At 32.5% G+C, this 26,894-nt stretch overlaps 2 protein-coding genes across 8 annotated transcripts in view; both read left to right on the forward strand.

Moving 5' to 3' along the window:
* Nucleotides 1–9,822: 9,822 nt before the first annotated feature.
* On the forward strand, nucleotides 9,823–13,570 carry LOC121248117 (glutamine synthetase cytosolic isozyme). Its single transcript, XM_041146475.1, is given in 13 exon segments — nucleotides 9,823–10,004; nucleotides 10,831–10,870; nucleotides 10,982–11,085; nucleotides 11,206–11,254; nucleotides 11,354–11,460; nucleotides 11,557–11,644; nucleotides 11,847–11,955; nucleotides 11,958–11,974; nucleotides 12,063–12,137; nucleotides 12,241–12,294; nucleotides 12,422–12,459; nucleotides 12,590–12,749; nucleotides 13,177–13,570. Coding segments are annotated over 13 exon segments (1,068 nt in total). The 5' UTR covers nucleotides 9,823–9,930; the 3' UTR covers nucleotides 13,330–13,570.
* A 2,311-nt stretch (nucleotides 13,571–15,881) lies between these two features.
* Nucleotides 15,882–26,894, forward strand: part of LOC121248118 (kinesin light chain 3) — a 32,660-nt gene continuing 21,647 nt past the window's right edge. For 3 of the 7 annotated variants that reach the window (XR_005937396.1, XM_041146480.1, XM_041146481.1), the window contains exons 1-12: nucleotides 15,883–16,148; nucleotides 17,239–17,337; nucleotides 18,383–18,573; nucleotides 21,491–21,595; nucleotides 21,746–21,846; nucleotides 22,670–22,748; nucleotides 23,059–23,070; nucleotides 23,218–23,283; nucleotides 24,285–24,353; nucleotides 24,455–24,511; nucleotides 26,147–26,224; nucleotides 26,767–26,864. Coding sequence is in view for 6 of the 7 variants with exons in the window: in XM_041146480.1 (XP_041002414.1) it covers nucleotides 16,040–16,148; nucleotides 17,239–17,337; nucleotides 18,383–18,573; nucleotides 21,491–21,595; nucleotides 21,746–21,846; nucleotides 22,670–22,748; nucleotides 23,059–23,070; nucleotides 23,218–23,283; nucleotides 24,285–24,353; nucleotides 24,455–24,511; nucleotides 26,147–26,224; nucleotides 26,767–26,864 (1,064 nt within the window). In the remaining variant the exon portion in view is untranslated. Of the gene's footprint in view, nucleotides 16,149–17,238; nucleotides 17,338–18,382; nucleotides 18,574–21,490; nucleotides 21,596–21,745; nucleotides 21,847–22,669; nucleotides 22,749–23,058; nucleotides 23,071–23,217; nucleotides 23,284–24,284; nucleotides 24,354–24,454; nucleotides 24,512–26,146; nucleotides 26,225–26,766; nucleotides 26,865–26,894 lie in introns of all 7 variants that reach the window. The other 4 variants (XM_041146476.1, XM_041146478.1, XM_041146479.1 and 1 more) reach the window with 3 other exon arrangements.

Raw genomic sequence — 26,894 nt, forward strand, 5'->3', positions numbered from 1 at the left:
TCGAAGTTCGAAGAGGCGGATGACTACCTCATGGGCTGGGTCTCTTACTTTTTATGGGCTACAATGCACGCTACATTCCTTTTTCTTTGTGTTCATGGGCTTTCCTAGTTTTAGGCCTATGATCGAAATGTTGACCGGAAAAACAGAAACAAACAAGAATTTGCCATTCTCAATTGGTCAATTTTTAATATTATTTTTGTTTTAGGATTTGAAAATGCTGAGTTATTTTTAATACTTTGCGTGGAAGTTTAAAAAATTTATAATAATTATATGTGATAAGATGGCTTGTGTAACCAAACAGGCCTTAAGTGCATATGAGAATTTGAAACTTACCGCAAGTGATGGGCATATCTACAATGCCACTCTCAATATATCTACTCAAGAAGAGATATTTGAGAGACTGAGGATCATACAATGCCAAAACTTGAATGTAGGACCCTTGTCCCTTGACATTAATTAATTTTAAATAATTTGATAATTGATGGCCCGATTAAAAAAAAATTTTAAAAAAAAACTTTGTTGATATGTAAATCCCTTCTAGTGATTGTATATATATTCAATTCAAATGCCCAAAAAATACGATTTCATGGTTCTATAAAGAGAGAAATCGTTTTTCAAATTTCCTGCAAATGGGAATCGAAGTGAGAGTCTATGTCAGGTGTACTATATCAATATGTTATGCCGTGCCTTTCCACATGGTCTGCATTATTGAAGTTGGTTTCCTACTAGACTCCATACTGCAACAAGTCGCTAACCTTTGGATATTCTGACTAGTTTTGGTGGTGGCTTGCTTGCAACCAAATCTACAGGCATAATTTTGGAATATATATTTCCCAAAATTTGCTTTTTCACTTAACATAATAGGCAATAGCAAAAGTTAAAGGAGCTTCCTTTTTCTCTGAAATTAGAAGTCTTAAGAGCATCATTGTTACCTTTTTTTTCTTGGATTGGGCAAATTTCAGTAGAATATGTTCTTTGGAATACTGCAGCATGCAGTGCACATGCAAGCGCTTCTAGGCCACCCAGATACCGAACCTTCTTGTAAGTTGTCACAATTATTTAGCACTATAGATTAGACGCATAAAGGCTGCAAATTACTCAGCATCAGATGCCATGCATCTCATGTATAGGCCAGCGATCGATTAAAAAGACAACCTAGGATAGTGAAATAAATAGCTTATCCTAAGATCACCTTATCCACACAAATTTATCTATAAGTTAGTGCATTTTCAGCGAGCATTAACTCTCCACAAGCAAATGGCCCACGTCTACTTGTGTAACTAGATATGGTAACAAGTTGTGTCGATGTTGTCCAAAAAATATAACCTGCCTATATCTTGGCCTGTACGTGTACTCAATGAGAAGTCATTGCACGATCGGATCGTACAGGATTGTGTTTAGCAAGTGAAGCAGTCTTATATCATTTTATTACTATTTATTATTATTATTTACAAACAGATTATTATTATTTAATATTTTATTATTATTATTCACATATCATCTAAAATCAACTCTCAATATTCAAGCATAAGTTAAGTTATTCCCGTTTATAAATCCCTCTCTAATTATCCAAAAACAAAAAACAAATAAAAACCCATATATACGGCTTGCAACTAGTAAAATTTTCTGCAACTTTTTCTGATATATAAATTAAAAAATATATATACTGATATCTTCCCTACTATCTACTGATATTTCATTCACGACAAGGAAAGGGTAATTTATGGCCTACAATCATCGAGCTAGCCAAACACTTGGAAGGTACTGATCTTCTGAGTAGTTGGTCCTGCATCAGGAGTGAATAACGACAAGTTAGATTTATCTTTATCTTCCAAGAAATTAAGATGAGTGGTAAAGATCAACGCAGTTCGTGTTGAGGACTGTTAGCCAGCTAGCTATAGTGCCTGTCAAATAGTTTGACGATCATTGGTCCTTGGAGGTTCGTGCCTCTTCGAAAGAAATTTTAATGAAACATGATTGATTGCTTTATATTTTGTTTGGAGACTTATAATATTTTAAAATATCTATAAATAATAATAAAATAATTTATAAATATATATTTTTATTAAATTTTAAGAAATAAGAGATAAAAATTTGAATATAAATATTAAAAAATTATTTGAATATTATTTTAAAATATTATTTTTATTTTAAAATTTGACAAAATTATATTATTTTTTGTATTTTATTTAGAAGTTTGAGAAAATTATATTTAATTTTGTATTTAAATAATAATTAGGTAATAATTAAATAAAAGCATTAAAAATTTAAAATTAATAAGTGTTTTAACTCTTGGGAAAAAAAAAATCCGATCGGAATATCTGAGAATCGGTGTCCAAACTATCCCTTCAAGTTTTAAATCGGTGTATTTGACCAGACTCTGGCCATTAACATCGTATGTATCTACAATATTTCACTGTCTTCCTCTTCTGGCACTCAACTTATAATCATAAACATGAATATGCGATTAATGACATAATTGACCTTCGATATATATATATATATATATATATATATTGTATATAGAGTACTACTGTCATAAAGAGATTATATAAAAATAATTTTATAAATTAACGTGACTTCATGTGATCTGTTAAATTTATTTTACATTAATAATAATTTTATAATCTAACAAATTATGTCAAGTAACATCAATTTTTATGATTATTTTTATATAATCATCCCTTTGTCGTTAAGAGTATATATATATATATATATATAATTAAGATATCGGGCTGGCTGCAACGCCATAATTCTGTACTTAACATTAAAGTGATCGAATAAAATAACTTAAAAAGTATTTGTCCTTTGGAGATCATATAAGATCAAATCCTTCGACCCCTCAGGCTTGCTAGCATTTATCTTGACTTCGAGGCTTTAGTTGCTGGCCATATCACCCAACAAAAAATTAAGAACAAAAAAAGGGGACGATTTAGAGCATCTTCGATCAATTGGCTAAAAATTAAATTAATTGAGAATCAAACTATTACAATATAAAATGGCATCATAATAAATTAGTTAAATTCTAAATAATTAAAATTTAACTACAGTCACTTTCAAAATAGTTTTTAAATTTAAAAGTAATTATTTATACATCAAATATATTTTATATCAATTATTTCTCTCTCACTTTTAAACGACAATTGAAAAAATATAATTAGAATATGATTACTAATTAATATATAATATTATAAATAGTAAAACATGATAAAATAAAATAAATTCATAATTAAAAAAATTAAAATATTTTTAAAATTATTAATTACTCATTATTATATAATGAATAAATAGATAATTCAATGTACAGTTTTGATGTGAATAGCTAAAGTCAAATTTATTTTATATTATTTTATTGTCATACAATGAAAAAATAACTATTATAATGTGGAGACTTATGTGAATAGAATAACTAAAAGTTAAATTCATCTTATATTTATAAAAAATGTATTTTAATTTTAACTAATTCATTGAGAGTGTTCTTAGGTAGCCTTGAAACAGTAAAAAAAAAAAAAAAAAAAGGACTCCTTGCATCATTAATAAGTATTTAAGAATTAATATTTTAGTTCAGACCGTTGCTATCATATTGGTCATGATTAGATCATCCACGACGTAGATCAAGAGAAGCTAATTAAAGTCCATGCACGTATAAATATAATTTTTTATGTTTTTTTTCCTCCCCCTATCACTACATAATTAAGGTGCATGGTAGCGACACACAAGGTGTATATAAAATATATAGCCTCCATGAGATTACACGCCACCTTATAATTTCACCGTTAATATAAGCAAATTAAACGCACTTGTACGTTACGCATGCACAAATAAATGTGTGAAACATTAACGATAGCAACTTGCTACCAAATTTGCTAAAGTGGATTCGATCGGCCTCTAAGGTGCATGTGGTAGATGCCCAACAAAAGGCTTATATACATGCATGTTGGCAACGTTCACTAGAAAAAAACAGATTTTTGTGACTATTTAATTACAACAGAAAGATCATTTGTGATTAAAACAGATTCATTTTGACTGTAAATAATCATTTTATTGAAATTAACTGACCACAAATAAACAATTTTCTTATAGTGGTTGCAACCAAATGTCTCCATCAGTAGAATTCCACATGAAGTAGTTGCTTAATTTATTTGTAAATGCAGGCTTGATTACGGAGAACTCACGGACCGGATGCTAGGATTAGACGTAGCAAATCGGCCATTAGTCAGTTCCCTAATTGACTGCATTGGTAGTGATTGAATTGGTCATTTTTTTTATATCTTATTCTTATGAACATGACACCCCATGCATTTGTTTCCCCTTCTTTTTTTTCCCCTCTTGATTCTTCGCAGATACGAAACGAGTTTTCTTGTGACCTTTTGGGGCTCTGAATCGTCATATATAATAAAAGAAAAATATGTTATTTGCTAGGCCGGAAGCAAAGTATTAATATTATTAATGGCCGGTCATGATCATCGAAATAATGAAATAAAACTTCGACTTCTACTGTCAGTACGTGCTCCGAATCCATCGAAGTTGTCGACGACATGAGGACCTATATAACTATACTTTGCAAAGACTTTTTTTAAGATAATAATAATATTAAAAAATATATTTTTAATAATATTTTATTTTATTTTTAATTTTTATCTGCCCGTCCAAAATTTATAGGTACAGGTAGGTGAAATTGGAAAGCTCGCAATACAAAATCTTGAATTCTTGATTGGATCAAAATAAAATAAAACATTTTGGAAGTTTTGCTAATCTTTAAACCGACAATAAACGATCTTCCGGTGACAATTGACTCCGTGCAAAATCCAGCGGTACATAAATTTCTGCAATTCAGTGCCTCTGTCCTTTTTCGTGTTTTTGGGCCAAAATGTCAAAACCTACCATATCAGAGGCCAATAGCATCTGACATACTTTTCGGAGCGTTGGACTTTGAAAGATTTGAGTGGCACTGCAGCCACCGAAAAATAATCCGAAGAAGTTCCGAACGGTATATTTTATTTTTTTTATGTATTTTTTAACTATTATAAATATTTTTTTAAAATAAAAAATTTATAATATTATTATTAAATATTTATTAATTATTAAATAAAAAATTAAGACTAGATTTAGATGTTGAAATTAATTGAATTGAAATAATAAAATATTATTTTTTAATATTATTATTATTTTAAAAATTAAAAAATTAAATTATTTATTATATTTTATATTAAAATTTTAAAAAATTATAATAAAAAATTAAAATTAATTGATCCAAATAAGAGACCAAAGCATTTCTCGAAAGATTTTTATACATTTTATTTATTTATTATTTATGTTTTTGGGTCAAATTTGTCCACCACATAACAAAAGGAATAAAAAATATAAGCAAAAAACTACACAACCTTATGCAAAACAAAAATGTTAAATGTTTTGAAGATGTGTCTCGAAATTTTTTTTTTTTTTACTTAGTAATTAATGAAATATTTTTTAATAATATTATAATTTTTTTTTATTTTTTTATAAATATTTATAATAATTAAAAAAATATATAAAATAAAAAATAAAAAAAATACTTTTTATCTGTTCGATAGACTTTCGGGCTACATCTCTTCGGAGATGTAGCACTCCTCTATGCAAAAAGCCAAACTAATCATAGTCGGTAAATACTTGATTTGATGGGTAAGTGATGTCTTCGTTCGGACTTGGATGCAACTGTTTATGATTTGAGCGGTGCTATTCGGTAAAATATAATGATAGAGTTCATTCTGTCTTATTATTATTTATTTATTTATTTTATTTTAAAATTTTTTATTTTATTTAATAATTAAAAAAATAAATATTAATAAAATTATATATATTTTTAATTTTATTTCAATAATTAAAAATATTAAAAAAATATTTACAAAAATAATAAAAAAATAAAAAAACTTAAAATATACCTAATAGATTGATAATAATATGATAGTAAGTCTATCATTATCTTTCGAAAAAACCGCTACTCAAGAGCACCGCTCGGTGTTATATTTAATTATAAAATATTTTTTTATTTATATTTTTTAAATATTTTTAAAAAATAAAAAAATATATTAATATATTTAAAATCATTTTTTTCATCATTTACTTAAAAAAAAATCACCAGATAGTCAAATCAAACGATATGTTTGAGATGACATAATAGACTTTTTTTCTTATGGTTTTCCATACAAATCAAAGTCCCAGTAATATATTTTTTATTCTAACACTTTTTAATAAATCATGAACACATTCATAATTTAAAATTTTTTATTTTTGGTTGGAAATAAGGATGCTTTATGGCCTTTTAAAATTCTTTGAATTGTTTAAAACAATAATAACATTAAAATAATATTTTATTTAATTTTTATGTTAATTCATCTATCTCAACTTATTATTCAAATTACACGTCAATGATTCTTTATTTCTTGGTTCATTTAAATAGATGCAGCGTAAACCACTGAGAATTATTTTAATTTGTTAAAAAACCTACTATTTTAAAATTACTCAATTGTAAAATAAAATTACTATTTTAATTTGTTTAATATTTAGCCGGCAAAATGCTAAAGTAATTTAAAATAATAGATTATAGTACAAGTACAGATGGAGGGCATAAAATTTAAAGGAAAAATCTTATCCTAAACACCTGCACGATGAGGTGATTGGGAGTTTCGAGACGAAGGTGGGCCCATTCTAATGAGTCATAAGTCTCAATTTGTGTCCGGGTTTTCCACGGCACTTTCGATAAAGAGAATTGATTTGTACAATATCTTAGTAAATTTTATACAAATTTTTGTAAAAGGATAAATTTTATTTTAAAAAAGTATAAAAAAATTATTATTTATTAATAAGACTTATTGTTTTATAAAAGATTTGTATGAAATTTATTTATTTAAAATTTGTATCTAATATTTCTTTTCAATAAAAACAAACTCAGTTCTTCAACTCCATTAATTATTCTTTTGCCCCGTCCGATTTGTTCATTATGTTTTGCATTTGGTCATGCGGGAATCCTTACTGGAGTACATTTGCAATGGTGTTAGGGTGAGGCAAATTAGAGCCCACTGCCTGGGTTGAGATGTTTGAAGGAACACAAATTTTGATAGGAGATTGGAGTAATCCTTAATATTGGACTTTTATGTGGAAAAAAAAAAAAGAAAAGGAGTTTTATGCGATCCTTGATATTTATTGGCAATAAAATCCAAATTGCCACTGACTGTCGTTGGAACAAAAAAAAAAAAAAAAAAGGATCTTACGTGAGTAGAATGCATGCTAGAAGAAAGGATTATGATGAACATGTTGAAAATTATGCATGCTAGAAGGTGACATCATTCTTTATTTGTTTAAGAAAATTATTAGTGTCTTAGATGAATAATGATTAGAAAATTATTTGTTACAGGGTCCTGTAATTTCTTTATTGAAAAATAAGAAGAAGTGATAAGGATATACCATCAACTTATCTAAATTTTATAAATTATATACGCGGTTACTATAGACCAATTCTTGCAAGGTCACCTGCTTTTTTATCATATTCAAATAGTTATTAATATTCAAGCAATATTCAAGTGGTGATGCAACCTATTTTTGTGGGCGTTTTGTAGAGAAGTTGCCGTGGTAAAGCTCTTTGTGGGTGGGAAGTGGAGTGTTCACACGAAGGGGAGGATGGGAGAAACGGGAAGTGATCGCACGAATTATCCAAGTTGAAATGCAGCGTTTCTATCGACTAATGTGGAGGGCCCGGGTATGCAGTGTCTACCCCTCCCGAGTGCAAACAACTTGTTTCAAAACAAAGCCATACCGATGTTTCGAAGCCATGTTCTCCTAACCCATTTTGCTCTCATCGGCTAACCAGATTTTTCTTTTCACTTTTTGTTATCTTACCAACTGCCGAGAACCTCCAATCAAAAAATAAAAAACTACTGATAACCAGTTAGACAGCTGATTTTTTTTTAAATAAATAATTTATATAATTTTAGGACGTACATATTAGATACATCTTTTTAAAAAATTGAATAGATTTGTAGTGTACGTAAAAAAAAAAAAAAAACTTTTTAATGTCAGATTATATTTAAAAAAAAAAGAATTATTTGAATATTTCTCGCATTACTCTATTTTTTATTTATAAGGCATCGTTTAGATAGTGAATTGAGATAAAATAAATTAAGATAAAAGTTAAATATTAAATAAAATATTATTTTTTAATATTATTATTATTTTGAGATTTAAAAAATTAAATTATTTATTATATTTTATATAAAAATTTTAAAAAATTATAATAATAAAATAAAATGAGACAAGATTAGATTAAATGAAACACTTTTTATATTCAAACCAGACTTAGTTTCTGATTCCTTATCTCCAAATGGAATAATCGCCATCAACATCATTAACCTTTTGGTCAAACGTTGACAATATCGGAGATTTTTTAGTTCAAAAATCGGAAGAAGAGTGCTCTAATGGATTCTCATGGATCTAATGAAAATATTATAATATATTTTAAGAGACGTAGAGATTGTTGGCTATGAATTTGAATTTATACAAACATTTACGAGTTCTTTTAGCCGTTTAATTTCAGTATTCGTTATCTGAATTTGAATTTATATAATGTTAAATCCAAACTATATAATGTTTTCCACAAAAAAGTGAAAAACCGGCAGGACGAGTACCCGGTTGAGTGGAGACCACGGAGAAGATTCTCCTCTACACGACACGAGGAACGGGCCACTCTTTCCGAAACGGCACCTTCTGATATTACGTAAAATAATATCTCATAAAATATGAAAACTTTACTAATTACTAGCTCTGAAACATCTCAACATCTCAACTCTTTCCACACGGTAAATTCTTCTCCAGTTCGAACAGTATCACGTTATCTGGTGTTATTTTTATTTATTTTCATATACAACAAAATAGCTTACGTTGCTTTTTACTTTTCTATGCAACTAATGTAATGAATGCAAACGAAGACCGAAGGCCTTCACCATGCCTTCACCTTTGGGTGTAAAATAAAAAATTATTTTATATATAAAAATCAAAATTATTATTTAACGATTTTGAAAACAATTTAAAAATCCTTTTTAAAATAATTTTTATTTGATATTTTACAAAAAAAATTTCGTTAGAAAAAATATCGTAATCTAGAAAATATTATTATAGAATATATTATAAAAAATAAAAAATTAGGTAAGTAATTTATAAATCATTATTACTTAAAGAATAAATATATTTATAAATAAAATAAATTTATTAAAAATACTATGCAATAATTTGTGGAACCCACATCTATCTCATCTCCAAAAGAATAAAACTACTTTACCTCCACACTTTGACCGCTCCATTTGATAGCTGGTCAAATTTTTTTTTTTTTTACTTGGTGATTAAAGAAGTGATTTTAAGTGTCTTGGTGTATTTTTTTTATTTTTTTAAAAATATTTAAATGTATCAAAAAATATAAAATAAAAATAAAAAAAAATTACTGAGCAGTACGCCCATTGGTAAGAGTGGGGCAGCATACTAGTCCCACTCTCTCCAAAAAGTTAAAACTATCTCAACTCACTCTCAATTTAAACAAACAAAATTTTTAAAAATTATCTTATCTCAACTTATCTCAATAATTTTATTATTATTTACAATCCATCTCAATTCATCTTAACTCATATTCAACCCAAATCACTCTGGAGATTATTTTATTATTCGAAGTTTAGAGTTCAAACAATGGCAATAAACGTTGCGTCATGCGTACTTTATTTTTATTTTTATTATTTTTTTCGAAAAGAAACCCAATATTGACTCATCTTTAAATTTCCAACACTCGACTCTGCACTATAAAACCCAACAACCGGCTGCTATGTTCACGACTCCGTATTCATTCTATAACTAAAGTCTTGAGTTTCATTTCGAAGTCACTGCTTTCGTGCTCTGTGTTTTCTCCCGAAAATGTCGCTTCTCTCAGATTTCATCAACCTCAACCTCTCAGAAACCACTGAGAAGGTGATCGCTGAGTACATATGGTGAGTCTCTCTTACCTGTACCTACTCTTCTTCCTCTGTTTTCGTTACGTATTTTTACGCGTTGTTACTTGTTTGTACGTTTGTTTGCGGGTATGTGAGCTATTGGGTATGAGTTTTTTGAGAATATGATAATGAATTTGCCTTGTTTTGGGATGGTGGAAAAGAAAGGAATTATGATTTTTGAATCATCTGATATCACGGATTCACGAGTTTCTTCATGGTGGATCCGTACTTTTTGTTTCTGTTTTGTTATTATTCTGTCATATCCTGTTCTTGACGAGTTTGTTTGCTTTTTTTTAAAAGATTATTATTATATGGAGTGTCTATTAGTCCCTTGTTTTCCATGTTTAATGCTCTTTGAAGGTTATTGAAGGTTATTAAAGTTCTTCATTTGAAGGTTATTGTTTTTCTCTTTATGCCTTCATTGTGATAAACTCGTGCTGTTTTTCCCCCTTTTTCTGATATCGTTTGTCTGGTTGTTTGCTGAGAAAATGGGATATTGCAGAAAATTGAGAAGCTGAGTTCAATTAAGCTATGTATTTTCGTTTCTCTAGGCCCCAAAAGGAGAAAGAAATCATAGCCGGAAAGTTGTATTAGGCCAATTCCGTCCTTATCCTTGTAGTACTCAATATTTCAAAATCAAGACATAACTAATTTCAATGTTAATTATGGCAGTGAGGGGTGTCTTATGACTTTGCAACATATTATCTTTAAGGATTGTTTCTCTATTTTTTTTTTTTCTTAATATCTCTGTCTTTCCGTCTGGGAAAAGCTTCAAAATTTTCTTCCTCTGAATTTCTTTTATTGTTTATAATTTTTTGAACAGGATTGGTGGATCTGGTACGGACCTCAGAAGCAAAGCAAGGGTAATTTATTCATCTCCTTGTAAAAAATAAAAATAGAAAACCTTGCTATTGTCGTTGTGATTCTTGTTTGATGGTATTAATTTGTTCAAATGTACTTTTGCGCATAAAAAGACCCTCCCAGGACCTGTTAGCGATCCTTCCAAGCTTCCCAAGTGGAATTATGATGGTTCCAGTACGGGTCAAGCCCCTGGTAAAGATAGTGAAGTGATCTTGTAGTAAGTTTTTTGAAGCCTATTATACTATTGCTACTCATTTTTATTGCTGGTCCGGTCCTTCTTTGTTTACTTATGCTTATATATCCGTCTATTAAATATGTTGTTGATTTATTGAAACAGTCCTCAGGCAATTTTCAGGGATCCATTCAGGAGAGGCAATAACATTTTAGTGAGTGCTTTTTATCTATACTCTCTCTCTCTCTCTCGCTCTCTCTCTCTCTCCACACATATATCATAACTTGTTTATTTTCTATGATGGTTGACTTAGGTCATCTGTGATGCTTACACTCCAGCGGGAGAGCCAATTCCAACAAACAAGAGACATAAAGCTGCAAAGATATTTAGCCATCCTGATGTTGTAGCTGAAGTACCATGGTAACTTTTATCTCATCTCATATTAAAATCGTGTTGAGTACCATACACGATTAATATTTGTATTAACCATGTGTTTTTACTTGCAATGAAAATCAGGTACGGTATTGAGCAGGAGTACACATTGTTGCAGAAAGATGTCAAATGGCCTCTTGGATGGCCTGTTGGTGGTTATCCTGGCCCTCAGGTAATGGATCTATATAATAATACCCCACTTCTATTCGTTTTCACACGTCTATTCCATCACTGAGATTTTTAAATATTATTTTATGGCCTTCACTGCCAACAAATTTGGTCCCCTTTTCTGCCCCATTATTAAATAAATGAGTATTTTTTAAATTGATCATAGCCGTGTGATATGAAGTTTTAGTTGTTGCTCTGCTCAACAGGGACCATATTACTGTGGTGTTGGTGCTGACAAAGCCTGGGGCCGTGATATAGTGGACTCTCATTACAAGGCTTGTCTATATGCAGGCGTCAACATTAGTGGCATCAATGGGAAGTGATGCCAGGCCAGGTAAAATAACAAAGTCCATGCCTTCTCCTTTTCTTTTTCTATTGCTTTATGTAATGTCTTAAATCTTTAAATTGTTTGTATCATGCAGTGGGAATTCCAAGTTGGTCCTTCAGTTGGCATCTCTGCTGGAGATGAGGTGTGGGCTGCCCGTTATATTTTGGAGGTAATTTTACAAAATCAAAATAAGAAGATACTACTACCACTATAACTACCACTAAATACATGTTTTCTTAATTTGTTTTTTCCTTCTACTTTGATATGGACAGAGGATTACAGAGATTGCTGGGGTGGTGCTTTCCTTAGATCCCAAGCCAATTCAGGTCAGGACTCTTCTTCACCTCATTTCATTTAATCTCGTTCCTTTTAACTTGGATGATCTTCATTTTCCTGTTCAATACCGGACCTTGTTTTGATTATTGACATATTGTATCCCACTTGTCTCAACAGGGTGATTGGAATGGAGCCGGGGCTCACACAAACTACAGGTAATTGATGTCATTTGTAACATCTTTAATTATGAAATATTCTTGGACAATTCTCTATAGTATTTGGACTAGAAGTTGTTAAGATTCTCTCCCCCCCTCACATAAACCTTTTTGGTAATTTTTTTTTCAGTACCAAGTCCATGAGAAATGACGGAGGCTATGAGGTCATCAAGAAAGCAATTGAGAAGCTTGGCCTGAGGCACAAAGAACACATTGCTGCATATGGAGAAGGCAATGAGCGTCGTCTCACTGGCCGACATGAAACAGCTGACATCAACACTTTCTTATGGGTAAAAATATTACTAGCGACCAAGATAGATAGTTTGACATTACTGCACACACACTTTTCTTTCGCTGCCTAGGGGTTGCAGTTATTAAGTTATACCTGTTGCTTGGGAATATTGTAGGAGTGATAATTGATCATATTACAATTAGTCTTGTTCAGTCAACCATTTTAAATTAAAATGAACGAACATCTAGACAGAATTAGCAAAGTCCTACTACCAAAACTATTTACTCAACGTGTCAAGTTATGTGATTCAGGTATTGTTGGACAAAAGAATATGATATCTTGTGAACTGGAAGTTCCATGCTGCACTCAGTTGATACAGATTGACTTGATTAGAGTGCATTTTGGGTCCACAATATTGCAACCTGTTCTATTGATACAGAATATAAGGGTTCAGTTTGCTCACACTTTGTTTTTCTGTTGGATAGGGTGTTGCCAACCGTGGGGCATCTATTCGAGTTGGCAGAGACACAGAAAAAGAAGGCAAAGGCTATTTTGAGGACAGGAGGCCTGCCTCTAACATGGACCCATATGTGGTCACCTCCATGATCGCAGAAACCACCATCCTGTGGAAGCCATGAGTGACCCCAGCTACACCCCCGCCTTTGGCGAACATTGTTAGTCTTTCCATGACACGGGAAAGATATGCTTTCCACTAGAATAGTTTTGTCCTGTTATACTTTTCGTCCTTTTCCCTTGTGCATGAGGCAGCAAAGTGAGCTTATTGCTTCAAGTCTCATGATTCTGTCTCTTTTGTTAAATAATGGGTTTTGTATTGACAACCAAATGAAAGAATGAAAGGGCTGGTCTTAACTGTTGAAATGGTTATATCGTTAATCATTACTGTGCTTGCCTTCTCTGTCTATTCCTTTTAAATTATGGAAAGCTTCTTAATGTGTATTCCTCCAAGATCTAAAATGTAGCAGATGCGAAACTTCTTGTTCATCTTAGAATCCATTCCCATCACATCAGCAATTACATCCCAGCGTTATTCGGGGAATATCTTGGTTGGCACTATTTGCACAGCGCTTCCTATCACATACTGCGAATCTTATCTTGATTATGTTCATGAAAATGCACTTGCCTTGCAACTTGTTTGCGTTATTATCAGTCGCATTAGGGGATTTTCGTGACGATGATGATGCAAGTGATCAGTCTTGGATTCTGAGTTGAAGGTTGGGGGCTTTCAATTTTCATCATGTAAGAGGTCATTTGTCCTGTTATACCCGTGACATGCCAGCTTGTTGACACTCGGTTCAATATCAAGGCTAATATTGTAACACAGGATAAACACTGGAAAAAAGCCTTCAGGAATGCCCCTTTTCAGACTGGGTTGAGAGAAGAACCAGGAAAAGATAAAATTCAAATATTCATCAGTTTTTCCATTAAGGAACCAGGCACCTGCGGCGCCTCTATAAGGCTGAAACCCTACAAAAGATAAAAGGCCATGGGCCTGTTCGGCTTCGGTAAATTACATCTGAAAAGTAAATGACAACAAGGGAAATAACAACAAGGAAAATAACTCTAAACAAAGCCTCTTAAGTAAAACGGCCCAGCCATAAGTAGCACGGCCCAGTGAGAAATCACTTAAGCACGATATCTGCTGAGCCCAGCCCTTCACTTCAGTCAACCCAGTAGTCGGTCATTGGTCTTACACTTCAGACACCTACTTCACTTCACTTCAGACACTTGAGTTTCACCCCCTCGTGCATTAGAGTTCTAGATCCTAATGCCATATCATAAAATGATAAAATGATAATAGAAGTTGAAATGATAAGTAGCATTATTATTATATAAAAGTCCCATATTTGGCAAGGGTGGCTCTACAACCACAACTGGGGCTCCACTAGGACTGCTAGTGTATTTGACCTATGTTTTTTTTTCTTACTTTTTTTTACATGTATTTTTTTATATTTTTAATTTTATTAAAAAAATTCACAACATCATTAAAAAATATTTCTTTAATCATTAACTAAAAAAAAATAAAACAAAAAATCTGACTAGTATTTTCCATCTGGCAAAGTCACAGACATATGAAATTGGAAGAAAATGGTGTTTCTAACTTTCTTTCTACTCCGGATGTGGCTCGGTACCCGTTCTGTTTGTTCTTGAACAAGGGAACAATTCTGTTGCTGATATTTGTCTGCTACCGATCGTGTTCCCAAGACAACATGGATGATGGATGTAGTCGTGTACCACTCAGCCAAGCCACATTTCTATTGTAATTGCTCCTTATTATTCTATCCTATCACAAGTGAAGTGAATGTTCCAATTCTTTGAGAAGAAACCTGTGAACCCGGTCCTGATTCCAGTGCCACCCCCAGTATCCGCCCTTTAGACCTCAAAGATGAATTGGAATATTCATATATCATAGAATAATATGGAGCAATAACATAAATATGTGGCCTGGCATTTTACCAAAAAGAAAACTTGTAGACGAGAGTTACATATTTCTCAATTAGCCAAAAAAAGTAATTTAATTTAAAATAATACTAAATACAGTTTTATGATGTGTAAGTTTAGTATATTAATTAACAATTTAACATATAATATATAATATGATATAAAAAAATATTTGATATATAATATAAAAACTAAAAAAGTATATATAATGATCTGGCTGAAATCGATTTTCAAAACATAAAAAACGGTATAGAACCGATTTTTATTTTAAGAACTGATATCGACGGAAGTCACCGATTTTTTGAATTTTTTTACACCCATACATATGATTATAGAAATGATAGTACTGCTAGAAACAATGGTCCCAACCGATGGTGAATTGATACAGTGTATTTTCAGAGTTTTTTTTACTTTTCTTTCAAGTATTTTATTTTAGATTTTTAAATACCTTTTTTTTTTATAAAAAATAAATAAATTAAATAATATTTACTTTCTTAATCAATAAATAAAAAATAAAAAATAAAATAAAAAAATCGTCGATCAAACCATGGTTCAATAGGCATTTCCCATATAGAAAAGTGGGGCTACAGATAACGGACTATTGCCATGCAAAAAAGACTGTTTAGACCCACAATGAAATGGGCCTAGCGTCTAAAGAAAATTGCCACGTGGACCGTGACAATATGGGCTTCTACAAATAATCAGGTCCGGGTCTGGGTTGGCTGAATCGCCTTAACGCATCACCGCTTCGGCCGGAGGCATGGAACCAAATCCCTTCGACCAGTCCCCAAACAGCTCTGTTAAGTTGACAGTAGAGGGTTAAGAAAGACAACGGTAAGTTTTCAAGTATTTCTTTGCTCCTCCACCACTTCTGTGGAATTGAGAGAAATGTTGCTTGGACAAGCCACTAGATTGCTCAGAAGAATTCGCTTCCCTTCTCTAAGCACCTCACCTGCTTACCGAACAACCCGTAATGTCTTCCCCTTTTCACTCTCCGGTAAGAATTTAATCCTCTCTTTCCCTTAATTTTTTTGTTTCTACTCTGCTTTTCTAGATAAATAGCTCCAATTGCCAATTAGTTCATTTGACGCGGTTATATTTGCACGCGGATGTTTAAAAATTGGAAGAATATCATGTAAAATTCAATAGTGTGATTGCCTAGTTTTGGCATTGATTTCACTTGGAATGTTCGCGTTCACTGTGATCGTAACTTCTCGTTTCATTGGTTGTTTGGAAATATCTAGTTGTATATTCACTAGGAGGCCAATTAGACCATGTCGAATGGTCTAATGGAACTCTGAGATGAGTACCTCAATCCCCCGTAGTATCAGTGACTGTGTTGCCCTTACATAATGGAAGCCTGTCAAAATTTGGATGGCTTTTGGGTTAGAAGATTCGATTAGAAATTTTGTTAATGTGAGACCGCTTTCCGTGTACTCAGGGATCCTATTTTAGTTTTACGTGGCGTTTCTTTTTTGCTGGATTATGCACTTTGGTTGGCCCATTCCGGCACTGTTTACGATCACTTACTTAACCCACCTCCCGACAACACCCCTCCCCCCCCCCCAAAAAAAAAAAAAAAAAAAAAAGAAAAAAAGAAAAATGCCGGAAGGGTCTGTATGCCTTGAGGATTGTCATCTATATATCCCTGATCCGGTGCTGTTAGACTTCTTTTGGTTAGAAATAAACTTCCTACTATATGAATGAATCGGTTTTTCTTAAAGAAGCATAGTCAAAGGCTTGTGATGATATAAAATTCATCTGTTTCATTTCTTGTGATGGTAGAGTTGAAGGAGAAATGGTTGGTTCAAGATCCATCTGGTGCATGCGTAATGTACCAATATTTTTTTTTCATTTTTTCTTATGTCTACGTCTCCAGTTGCGTACATTTTGTACATGCAAATGCCAAAGACTATTTTGTTCTCTAGTATTCTTGGTCTATGCAGTTCAGACATATATTCTCATGCATACTTCTATACTTCATAAACACACAAATACAAAACATTTTTATAAGTAAAAACAGAGAACATTGCAACTAAGTTTTCTGGAAGCATTCTTGCTTTGTTCATCAGCCCTTTTTATTGCAGAAGAAATGAAATATTCTCCTCAATATGGTTCTGGAGGTTATACTCGGAGGATGAGCCAGAGGAACCCTTGTCTATGGATTCTTATTTGTGGGCATGCCGGTATGTTTTTTTTTTCCCTGCTTATGGTCAGAGAACTGTACGATTATTCATTATGGAGTTTTAGTAATAGTTTTCTGGTTATTCTTTAGACTTTGCAATTTGACCGAAACTTCAATTAGAATCATTCTCAAGAACAGACCTTTTGTTCTCGGCATAGAGTAATGATATATATACGTTTTGGTGCTATTGGCTTTGTAATTTTATGCACAAGTTGTATACTAGCTAAAGCTTGGTTTCCTTCAAATGATTTTACATGCTCTAGAGTGATTAAGGTTAAGTGTTTCTAGTGAATCTTTTTGTTCTTTGTTTGTTTTTTAGCAAGAAATAAATTCATTAGTAACAAAGTACAATCATGACACAAGTGGATCTCAAAAGTTTCAATCTAAAATTAATCAGATCAATGAAGCCAAAAAAAAAAAAAAAAATACTATAGATTGCCTAAAACATTTCTATAACCATACAAAAGATGTTAAGAACATTGACTTAAGGGAATTTAAAGGAAGCTGAACATATTGAAGAATGCAACTCCAATCAACAATAACCTTTTCCCCTTTTCACAGATTCTCCCTTGTCAAAATCTTCCCTAAAGCTGCTTTCCATATGAAGAATGCAACTTCCTGATACTCTTTAACACCCCATATACTTTTCCATGGAAGCATAACAACAATAAATCCTCTTAAAACATTATAATAAGATAGTGCATCAACTTTTATGTTGTGAGTCAACCTCCAACACAGTCTATTCTCCTTTACCTCAGGGATTATAAGACTGCAACAACTTAAACAGAAGAACTCAGAGACTGTATCTCTCAATCTGGTAATGCTCAAATAATTATTATTTTTTGATAGGTGGTAATGCTCAAATAGAATGAAAATACTATTGTATCCTTTTACAGAAGCGAACAGCCTCTCCCCCTACCCACATATCATCAATTGTTTGGGCCATTCAGTTTTATTTGGGGCTCTTACTAGCAATGACAACTTGCTGATAGAATTGTTCATGAGAAAAAGGCACTGATATGTGTATTATGTTGATTTGCTCGAAGGAATACTTCTCGGGATAAATGCCAACCCTGTCTTCGCAAAAGACATTCCATCTCAATCAAGTTCTGAAAATGACATTGAGGGGGCTGGCATAATTGGATTACGAAAGGTTGAAGATGGCTCTGTCATATCAAACATACATACATCTAAATGGAGAGTTTTTACAGATAAGGGGAGGGATTTATCCTTGCAGGCAAGTATTTCTAATCTAAGTGACTTATTTTTTTCTTGGTTATAATATATCTTTAATTCTTATAAAATTATTAAAGTTTCATTCTTGTTCCTTTAAAATATTTTGTGTCAATTGCTTGGGCTCTTGCCTATTCTTATGATTATTGAAATTTTGTTTATTGATCCAAAAAACATTTTGTGTCAATTAGTATGTATGTTATCTCAAATGAGTGATTTCAATCTTTTGGCACCACGACATCACATAGAATACACAAAATGTCGACATGTTTTCGTAGTACTAGTACATGACGTATAACAAATTGGACAATTAGCCAAGTTAGAAAAACTTAGGTCCCCACACATCTGTATAGTTGTCACCTACACTCTGTCATTTGTCGTTCACCCATATAGTTGTCCTTACCCATAAGATTCTCACGGGAAAAAAATGTTTCACCTTGTTCCCTGACTTAGTTTTTGTTTATCCAAAACAATTTTTATGGCAGAACAATTTTCTTCCAATAATGTTCCCAATGTGAATTTGGAACCCTTCATGCCTCAATTTTTCTTCGCCGAGGCGATTAACACTATGATAGGAACATAAGTTACTTCCAACTTATCCCAAATTTTCTTTGCCGACTTGCAAGTTAGATTCTGTTAAACTCATTTCCATCAAGAGCACAATATAACAAATTTGTAGCCGTTGCATTCAATGTTAGAGATTTCTCATCTTCATGTTCCAACTCTTTTTATTCTTTTGTGACCTTTACTACATCAACTTTTGTTGGGATATAAGGTTCTTTTACAATGCTTTTTCAAATTTCTCGACCTTGAGCCTGAATGAATATTCTCATTCTAGCTTTCCAGAATGTATGATTTTCTCAACAAAATAGTGGAGTCCGACCACTGGATTGACCTTCACCAAACGTAGCTGAAATGTTAGCCACAAGATCTTTAACTCAAAAGATAATTAATCCAACAAAAGAGCTATTGCTCTGATACCAATTGTTGCCCAGATGACTAACTCAAGAGGGGGCTGAATTGGGTTTTTTTAAAAAATTAACAATTATAAATCAACTACACAATGTAAAATGTGAATAAAATACTAAGCAACAATAAATAAAAAGAATAAGGGCAAGAGAGATGCAAACTCAGTATTTTAACGAGATTCAGTCCCACTGCCTACGTTATCGCCTCAAACTACCCCTTGAGGATTCTCAAATTTATTATTCAACCTTTTTCAGGTGAAGATAGAAACTTATTACACACTTGAGTAATACCGCTTCAAAGAATCCGTGTAGAACACCTTCTACACTGACAATCACCTTACGAGTGGTGATTCAACTATTCCCTGTGTAGAACTCCTACTACACTCACAAGGGTTACACACACCCTATAATTGTTTATACAAAAGCTGATAGTGGATAGGTTATCAGAGTACACTCCTTAATGAGTGAAATGAAAACAGTACATAAGAGAAAAGAAGAGAGATTGAAAGCTTTTGATGAATGAATGTTGTAAAGCTTGTAGTTGATGTGTAGTGCGTCATTTTGAAGATCTCAAATGAGCTATTTATAGATGTATGAGACTTCCTTTTCAAATTTCAAAATATTCAAATGTCAAAAGGAGCATCACTCATTTTTCAAATATTTCAAATAAAATTTTCTCCTTTTTGCAATTGTCAAAGACAGCATCATTCACTTTTCAAAATTTTCAAACCAAATCTTCTATTTTCTGCATATGTAAAAAGGAACATAAATCACTTTTCAAAATTTTCAAACTTATAATGTACGTGTGAGAGATGACAGTCATCATTTTTCAAAAATTCAAAATTCAAACTTTTAGTTTTCAAATATATCATGCACATGTGGAAAATGAAACTTGATGCTTTATGAGAAAAGATTCTTTTTGAGCCTTAACCCTTTTTCGAATTTTGAAAGAGATGTACAAAATTTACTCGAAGGGCTTTATTTGTAAGCTTGTTCCCTTTCTTGCTCATGCTTGATACGTTAATGTGCTTGGCTCAATTATGTGTACAACTTGAGCTTTAGACTCATTTATACTTAAACTTGTTTGTTATCATCAAAGTCCATATGTAGATATATAATTGTATGATGCTTGAAACCTTGGTTCAACAAAATGTATCATACACGTGAAAAAAAAAAAAATCAATTACTTAACTTTCCAACATATCATGCACGTGTGAAAAGTTCAATCAATCATTTCTCAATTTTTCAAGTTTTAAACTTTCAAACATATCATGCACATGTTGAAAAGGACGATCAATCATTTTCAAATTTCAGACTTTCGATTATGTCTTGCACATGTGAAAAGGACAATCAATCATCTTTCAAATTTTCAAACATATCATGCACATGTGAAAAAGAATGCAAATTGATTTTTGTGAGTTCTTAAAAGATATTTTTGAGCCTCAAAACTTTTTCAAATTAGTAAGAGATGTACAAAAAGATATTCTTAGAGCTTCATTGGTAGACTTGTGCATTGATTTGTTGATGCCTTTATGATGCAATCAACTTGAGACGTCTTTATGTTTGAGTTGTTTGTTGTCATCAAAATCCATAAGCAGCTACGAAATTATATGATGCTTGAAACTTGGGGTCAACAAAATGATTTTTAAAAGTTTGGAGGGTTGGTTTGGTACTCAGAAGTCTGCATATATTTTAAGGGTTTAAATTGAATGGTGTCCAATTGTTATTTTTCTGTCATCAAACGTTTATATTTTCATCATACCATGTGTGTCATAATGCCAAAAGGCTAAACTGAATCATTTCAGAAAATGCCAGGGCTAAACTGACAAAGTATTTGATTAGGTATTGAACATATAATTTAATCTATTTACAATATTTTGTTTGCTATTCAATGTGGTTTGGTGGACAATCCCGTGATTTTGTTTGTTTATTTGTTTGGTTCATATTCATTAGGGAAAGCTAGATGAAGCTGAAAGGTACTTTTTTTCTGCTCTACAAGAAGCTAAAGAAGGTTTTGGGGAGACGGATCCTCATGTTGCATCTGCATGCAACAATCTGGTGGGTTTGCTATTGAGATGCTTCAATTCATCTGGTTGTGTTTCCTTGGTTATAGATATGTAAAATAGTAGAAGTTGCGAGGAATGCATCTGGAGACAACTTTGGTGGGCCTCTTTGACAAAAAGTCACTGTTCTTTGTCATTGTTTCAGGCAGAGCTGTACAGAGTTAAGAAGGAATTTGTTAAAGCAGAACCATTGTATTTGGAGGCCATAAAGATACTGGAGGAATCATTTGGTTCTGAGGATATTCGGTATGCCTTGGTTGCATTTACGATTATCACTTACTGAAAAAGGATGTACAGGGAATGCATAATGGAGGAAAAGGATGTAGATTTGCTGGGTTTTGTACTTAGCGGAACTGTCCTCTACGAAGAGTATGAAATTGAGTTGACTATGTTCTAATTTCATGGTCTACACAAACCACTTTGATTATGGAATAATCCACATCATTGTTACTTTGATTGTAATGAAGGATTCTCTTTTTAATTCAAAAAGGCCAATTGTGTGACTATGCATTTTATTAAAATTAATTAGATGGACCAGAATATTACTGAGTGCAAAGTGGTATCATCAGTATTCCTAAACCACCACAGGTCCTTTATGTATAGAGCTCAAAATTGAACTTTGGGTGTCACTATTCTAGGCAATGCCATTGTTATTTCTACTTTTTTTAATTGATCCTAATGATTTCAGGTCAAGTATTTAAATCTCTGCCTTACGATTCTAGGTTTGTCATATCCATGAGATTACTAGGGCAGTTAGCTGCTTGTGCTCGTGTTTTTATGTTGAGTTTCATTCGATAGGCAGTTAGGTTCATAAAAGTGATACGAGTTACCCTCATATATCTATGTATGCATGCACGAATGTAGTTACACGTGTAATAATGCGAATAATGTATAGTTGTGGCTTTTTTCATCTACATTGCTTCAATGCCCATGAATGCAGTTTGACAGTACCTTCTCTCTGATCAACAGTATTTACCCAGATATGCTAGATAATAAAACTATTATCTTGTTCAATATGTTGCATCATTGAATGCTCAGCTGAGCACTGAACCTGTTATCATTGATATAGTGTGGGAGCTGCTTTTCGTAACCTTGGGCAGTTTTATCTGGTGCAGCGGAAGCTGGACGAAGCTCATGTCTGCTATGAGGTAATGAAATAATTACAATCATCACAGGTTCAGATCTTTTGGGAGATTTGCATTGAATTTATGCATTTTGTGGCAGTCTTTCTTTTGGTTTACAAAGTTGACTGCTCTGATTTAGTTATCCTGCACATTTATTGGATATTTATGTTAATTTATTTTTCCCATGCATATGTTTCTGAAATGCCACCCACGTAATCTCTCAAACAGATACATTTATAATGTTTTCATTTATGACTGCTAAGATTTAGTATTGTTTTTTACTGACAACTTGTGCTGCTGTTTTTCTTTGGTCGTGTGATGTTTCTCTCAACAGCGTGCTCTAAAGGTATGAATCATAAATATATTCTGTGACAATTGCAACTTAAAGTCTTTTTTCCTCATCAAATTCCTATTCTGTTTTTCCCATATATATTGTTAGTGTTTTAGGCTCATGGTTAACATGTCATCTCAATATAACCTTATAATCATTCAGATACAGGGGCGTGTTCTGGGACATGACCATGCAGACTATTCAGATACTATGTATCATCTTGGAACGGTACATTTTAAAGCTTTGGGTCATACTGTTGCTTCTATTGGAGTCTTATGTTATACTTTTTAACAGATAAATAAAATTATCAAGTTACGTTCATTTCGCTGCTATGATGTTCTCTGCTGTAAGAGAGGGATCCAAGTTGATAGATTTCAATGCAGTTATTATCCTTTTCCACATATACTGTCTATTTTGATATTTTGGTTGCCTTAGATTCAAGGTAATGATAGATGTTGAGGGTATGTGACTTCAAAATTTCGTGTATGCAGTTTTGGTATGTTTAATAAGTCTACTGGTTGAGTAAATAAATTTGAATACCATGTCTGACGAGAACTTTTTGAAGGATTTGCCAAAAATCCTTTTAATTATATGCTTACTGTACATTGGATCCTTGGGGGTGAAGCATGAGACCATCCTATTGTGTAGAAGATGATACAGCCATATAGTTATTGAACTATTTTTTTAATAAGTCCATATAATTATTGAACTTATTATGCCCATGTTTCTCACTATATTCAGTTGCGTCGATACATTTTAAAACAATTTGCTCCAAAATAAGGCTCTCCACACTTAAAAAAAGGCTTTTTACGAAGGCGTGCTACTGTCTTATTATTTTGCTTACTTTCTAAGTAAATTTAGTTTGAACAAGTTCGTTAAAGCATCTGCACAAATGAAACCAAATCAATTTGGGATTTTCTAATCCATTCTCTCAGGTGTTGTCCCCAACACACAGACTTGTTTAGCATATGGAGCCAGGAAACAAACAAACCATATCTTGCTGACATTGAGTTATGGGTCTAGTTATAAGTGATTCTTTAATTACAATTATGGGATCAAAGGTGCATGGTAAACAAAATGAAATATTTCATTTTCATGCCATGTTGACCTTAAATCTAAACCCGTAGCTTCTGGTTTCCTGTACATTTTTATTTTGTTAATCTTTTCTTCTTTAATGTATGTTTTAAGTGTATATGAGTGACATGAATGCAATGTAATTTTAAGTACAGGTACTATATCTTCAAGGAAAAGAGAAGGATTCTGAGGCTCTGATTCAGAATTCCATAAGGATACTGGAGGTGCATCATTATGTTTCTTGAAACTAGCAGTAATCATGGGCATTTTCTGTTTCGGATTCACTTCTCTCATTCTTACTATGAAGTTTTGTTTGATCATGTAGGAAGGTGGCCAAGGGGAATCTTTGATATGTCTCAAGAGATTGCGGTATCTGTCTCAGGTTGTCCTCACCTTCATTCTTGTGACTTTTTGGACAGACGTACAGACCTATTGTAGATCTCTTCTGTACATGAAACTAACTGTATTAGATAATATTCCCTGCCTCCCAAAAATAATGTCTTCCTCCCAAGATGTCCAAATAAGTGTCCACTATCGAACATTAAAAAACACAATTCTCCAATTTCTTATATTACTTTTATCTTTTTAAAAAGTAAAGTTTCATTAGAAGCTGCGTCTACCTCTAACATGCATTAAAGAGCATTCGAGGAAGATATTATTCTTATTATTGTTCATTATTATTCATGTTATTTGGACCAAAGATGTCTTATTTGAGACAGAGTGTTTGTGATGTTAAGTGACGAATATAAATATTAGAGGATGTTGTATCTATCACATTGAAACTATCAATTGAAGGTGGGGTTTAATTGTTGTCTCATGAAGGGTTTAAGAATGTGCATATGATAATTTTGTTGGGAATTCAGGAGAATTGGTTTCTTACAGGCACATTTTAACTCCTAGATTGAGGCACCTTGAGATGTAAGGTTGTTGGGATCCTCTGTAGATTGGTCTAGTCTAAGTACAATCTAGGTTTATTTAATTTTACTTGTAAGCTGGTGGTTTTGTTTTATGACAACTGTTTTCCAGAGCCAGGGTCTCGATTTTCTGGACATAGAAAGTCATTCATGGATTAATTTGCTCGGAGATGGTTTTGGTTGTCTTCTTGCTGGTTTCTTATGGCCTTTAACTTCATTCTACTAGTCAGTTTCTAATCCTTATGGTTTTTAATATTATAGTCCTATTCCTATAAGAATTTAACAATATCAGACAATTTATATGCAGTGTGATTCATTGGATGTCTTAACTAGTGAGAAGGCATTTTGGGTAGTCATTGGCAATGCATTAAGGCTGATTGGGAGAGGTTTTCTGGTTTTGTTGAGTATTTGGTAGGGATATGGCTTGGTGAATGGGCGTAGGAATGGTGCCATAATGGAGCTGCTCCAGATTTGCCCTTGATACCTGAGGATAAAGATGCGCTTATAAAAAAAAACTGAGGATAAAGATGATACAATTTATGCTTTATTGATGTTTCATGTGCAAATGTAGGGGGAGTTGGGGTTCAATTGGTTCAGGTCTGTATCAGTTGGAAAGGTGTGTTTTTCTTCATATAGAATGCAGTCCCCTTTTGGCTTATGTTGACGATTTGGTGAAAGAGGAACGATCATGATTAAACATGTTGAGATACCTATATTTGAGCTTAAAATTTTATTTCTGATATCTTTTGTATGAACGGATACTTGCCTTTGGCAGTATTCCTATTTCTACTCTGTTATAAGTGATAATTAAATATTACGTTGTAATTCCGAGGTGGAACCTTTTGTACTTGTAAAAATAAATAAAAATTCTGTGGTGAACCTTTTGTATTCGTTCTGTGTGCACTAGTATTAGCCTCTTGGATGTTTCTAGAAACAAACCAATCCCTTGCCTTACTATAATCGTTTGTGCTTTTTTATTTTACACCCATGTGAAACTTGTTTTCATCCAGTTTATACTCTCCACCTTGTTTGGTTTCTTTACTTCTCAATCTTCTGCAGAAGTCTATTTATGTGTTATGAATTTTTATTTTTTTTGTATTTAGGTATATCTGAAGTCTAATCATCCTGCAGAGGCTGAGAATGTGCAGAGAAAGATTCTGCACATAATGGAATTATCAAAGGTTTAATTTATTTTCTTTTCCTCCTAAATATGCTATATTTTGTCTTGTTGATGCTGTGTGCCTCGGTTGATGTTTTGCTGGAGATCTCTCTCTTTTTTTTTTTTTTTATTAGTAATAAGATTCTATAGAAAAACAAAAGGGCATACCCCTGGTACATGAGAGATAAATAGGATACACACAGAAAGAAAGGAGCAAGCTATTGTGATCACAACAATAATGATTATATTTAAGCAATGATTCTTAAGTTCCTTCCATAGCCCTATCATTTTGATTACTGGTGCCTTCAACTACTTCATACAATGGGATGAGGTATCTTTTAGTGGAAAATTGTGTTATAACCTTTCATGCCTGTGTGAAGTTGGTTTGTGTCAAAGCACAAATAGCTGCATTCTACATATGTATCTTTTCATCCATGGGTGCGTATATATAGATATTTTTGTATTTAAATATACACGTGTGAGTATGCGTGTACGAGTTTTAAGCCTATTCTAACTTTACTTGTTTTGATAATTTTTAACCTTGTTATTGTTCATGTAAGACAGGGATGGAATTCGTTGGACACTATTGTTGCAGCTGAAGGGCTGGCCCTGACCCTACAATCTGTTGGGAACTTAAAGGAAGCATGGGAGCTACTTGAAAGGTCAATAGTTAAGTACATAACTATCAAAAA

The sequence above is a fragment of the Juglans microcarpa x Juglans regia genome, chromosome 2D, assembly GCF_004785595.1.
Source record: "Juglans microcarpa x Juglans regia isolate MS1-56 chromosome 2D, Jm3101_v1.0, whole genome shotgun sequence".
Taxonomy (NCBI): Eukaryota; Viridiplantae; Streptophyta; class Magnoliopsida; order Fagales; family Juglandaceae; genus Juglans; species Juglans microcarpa x Juglans regia.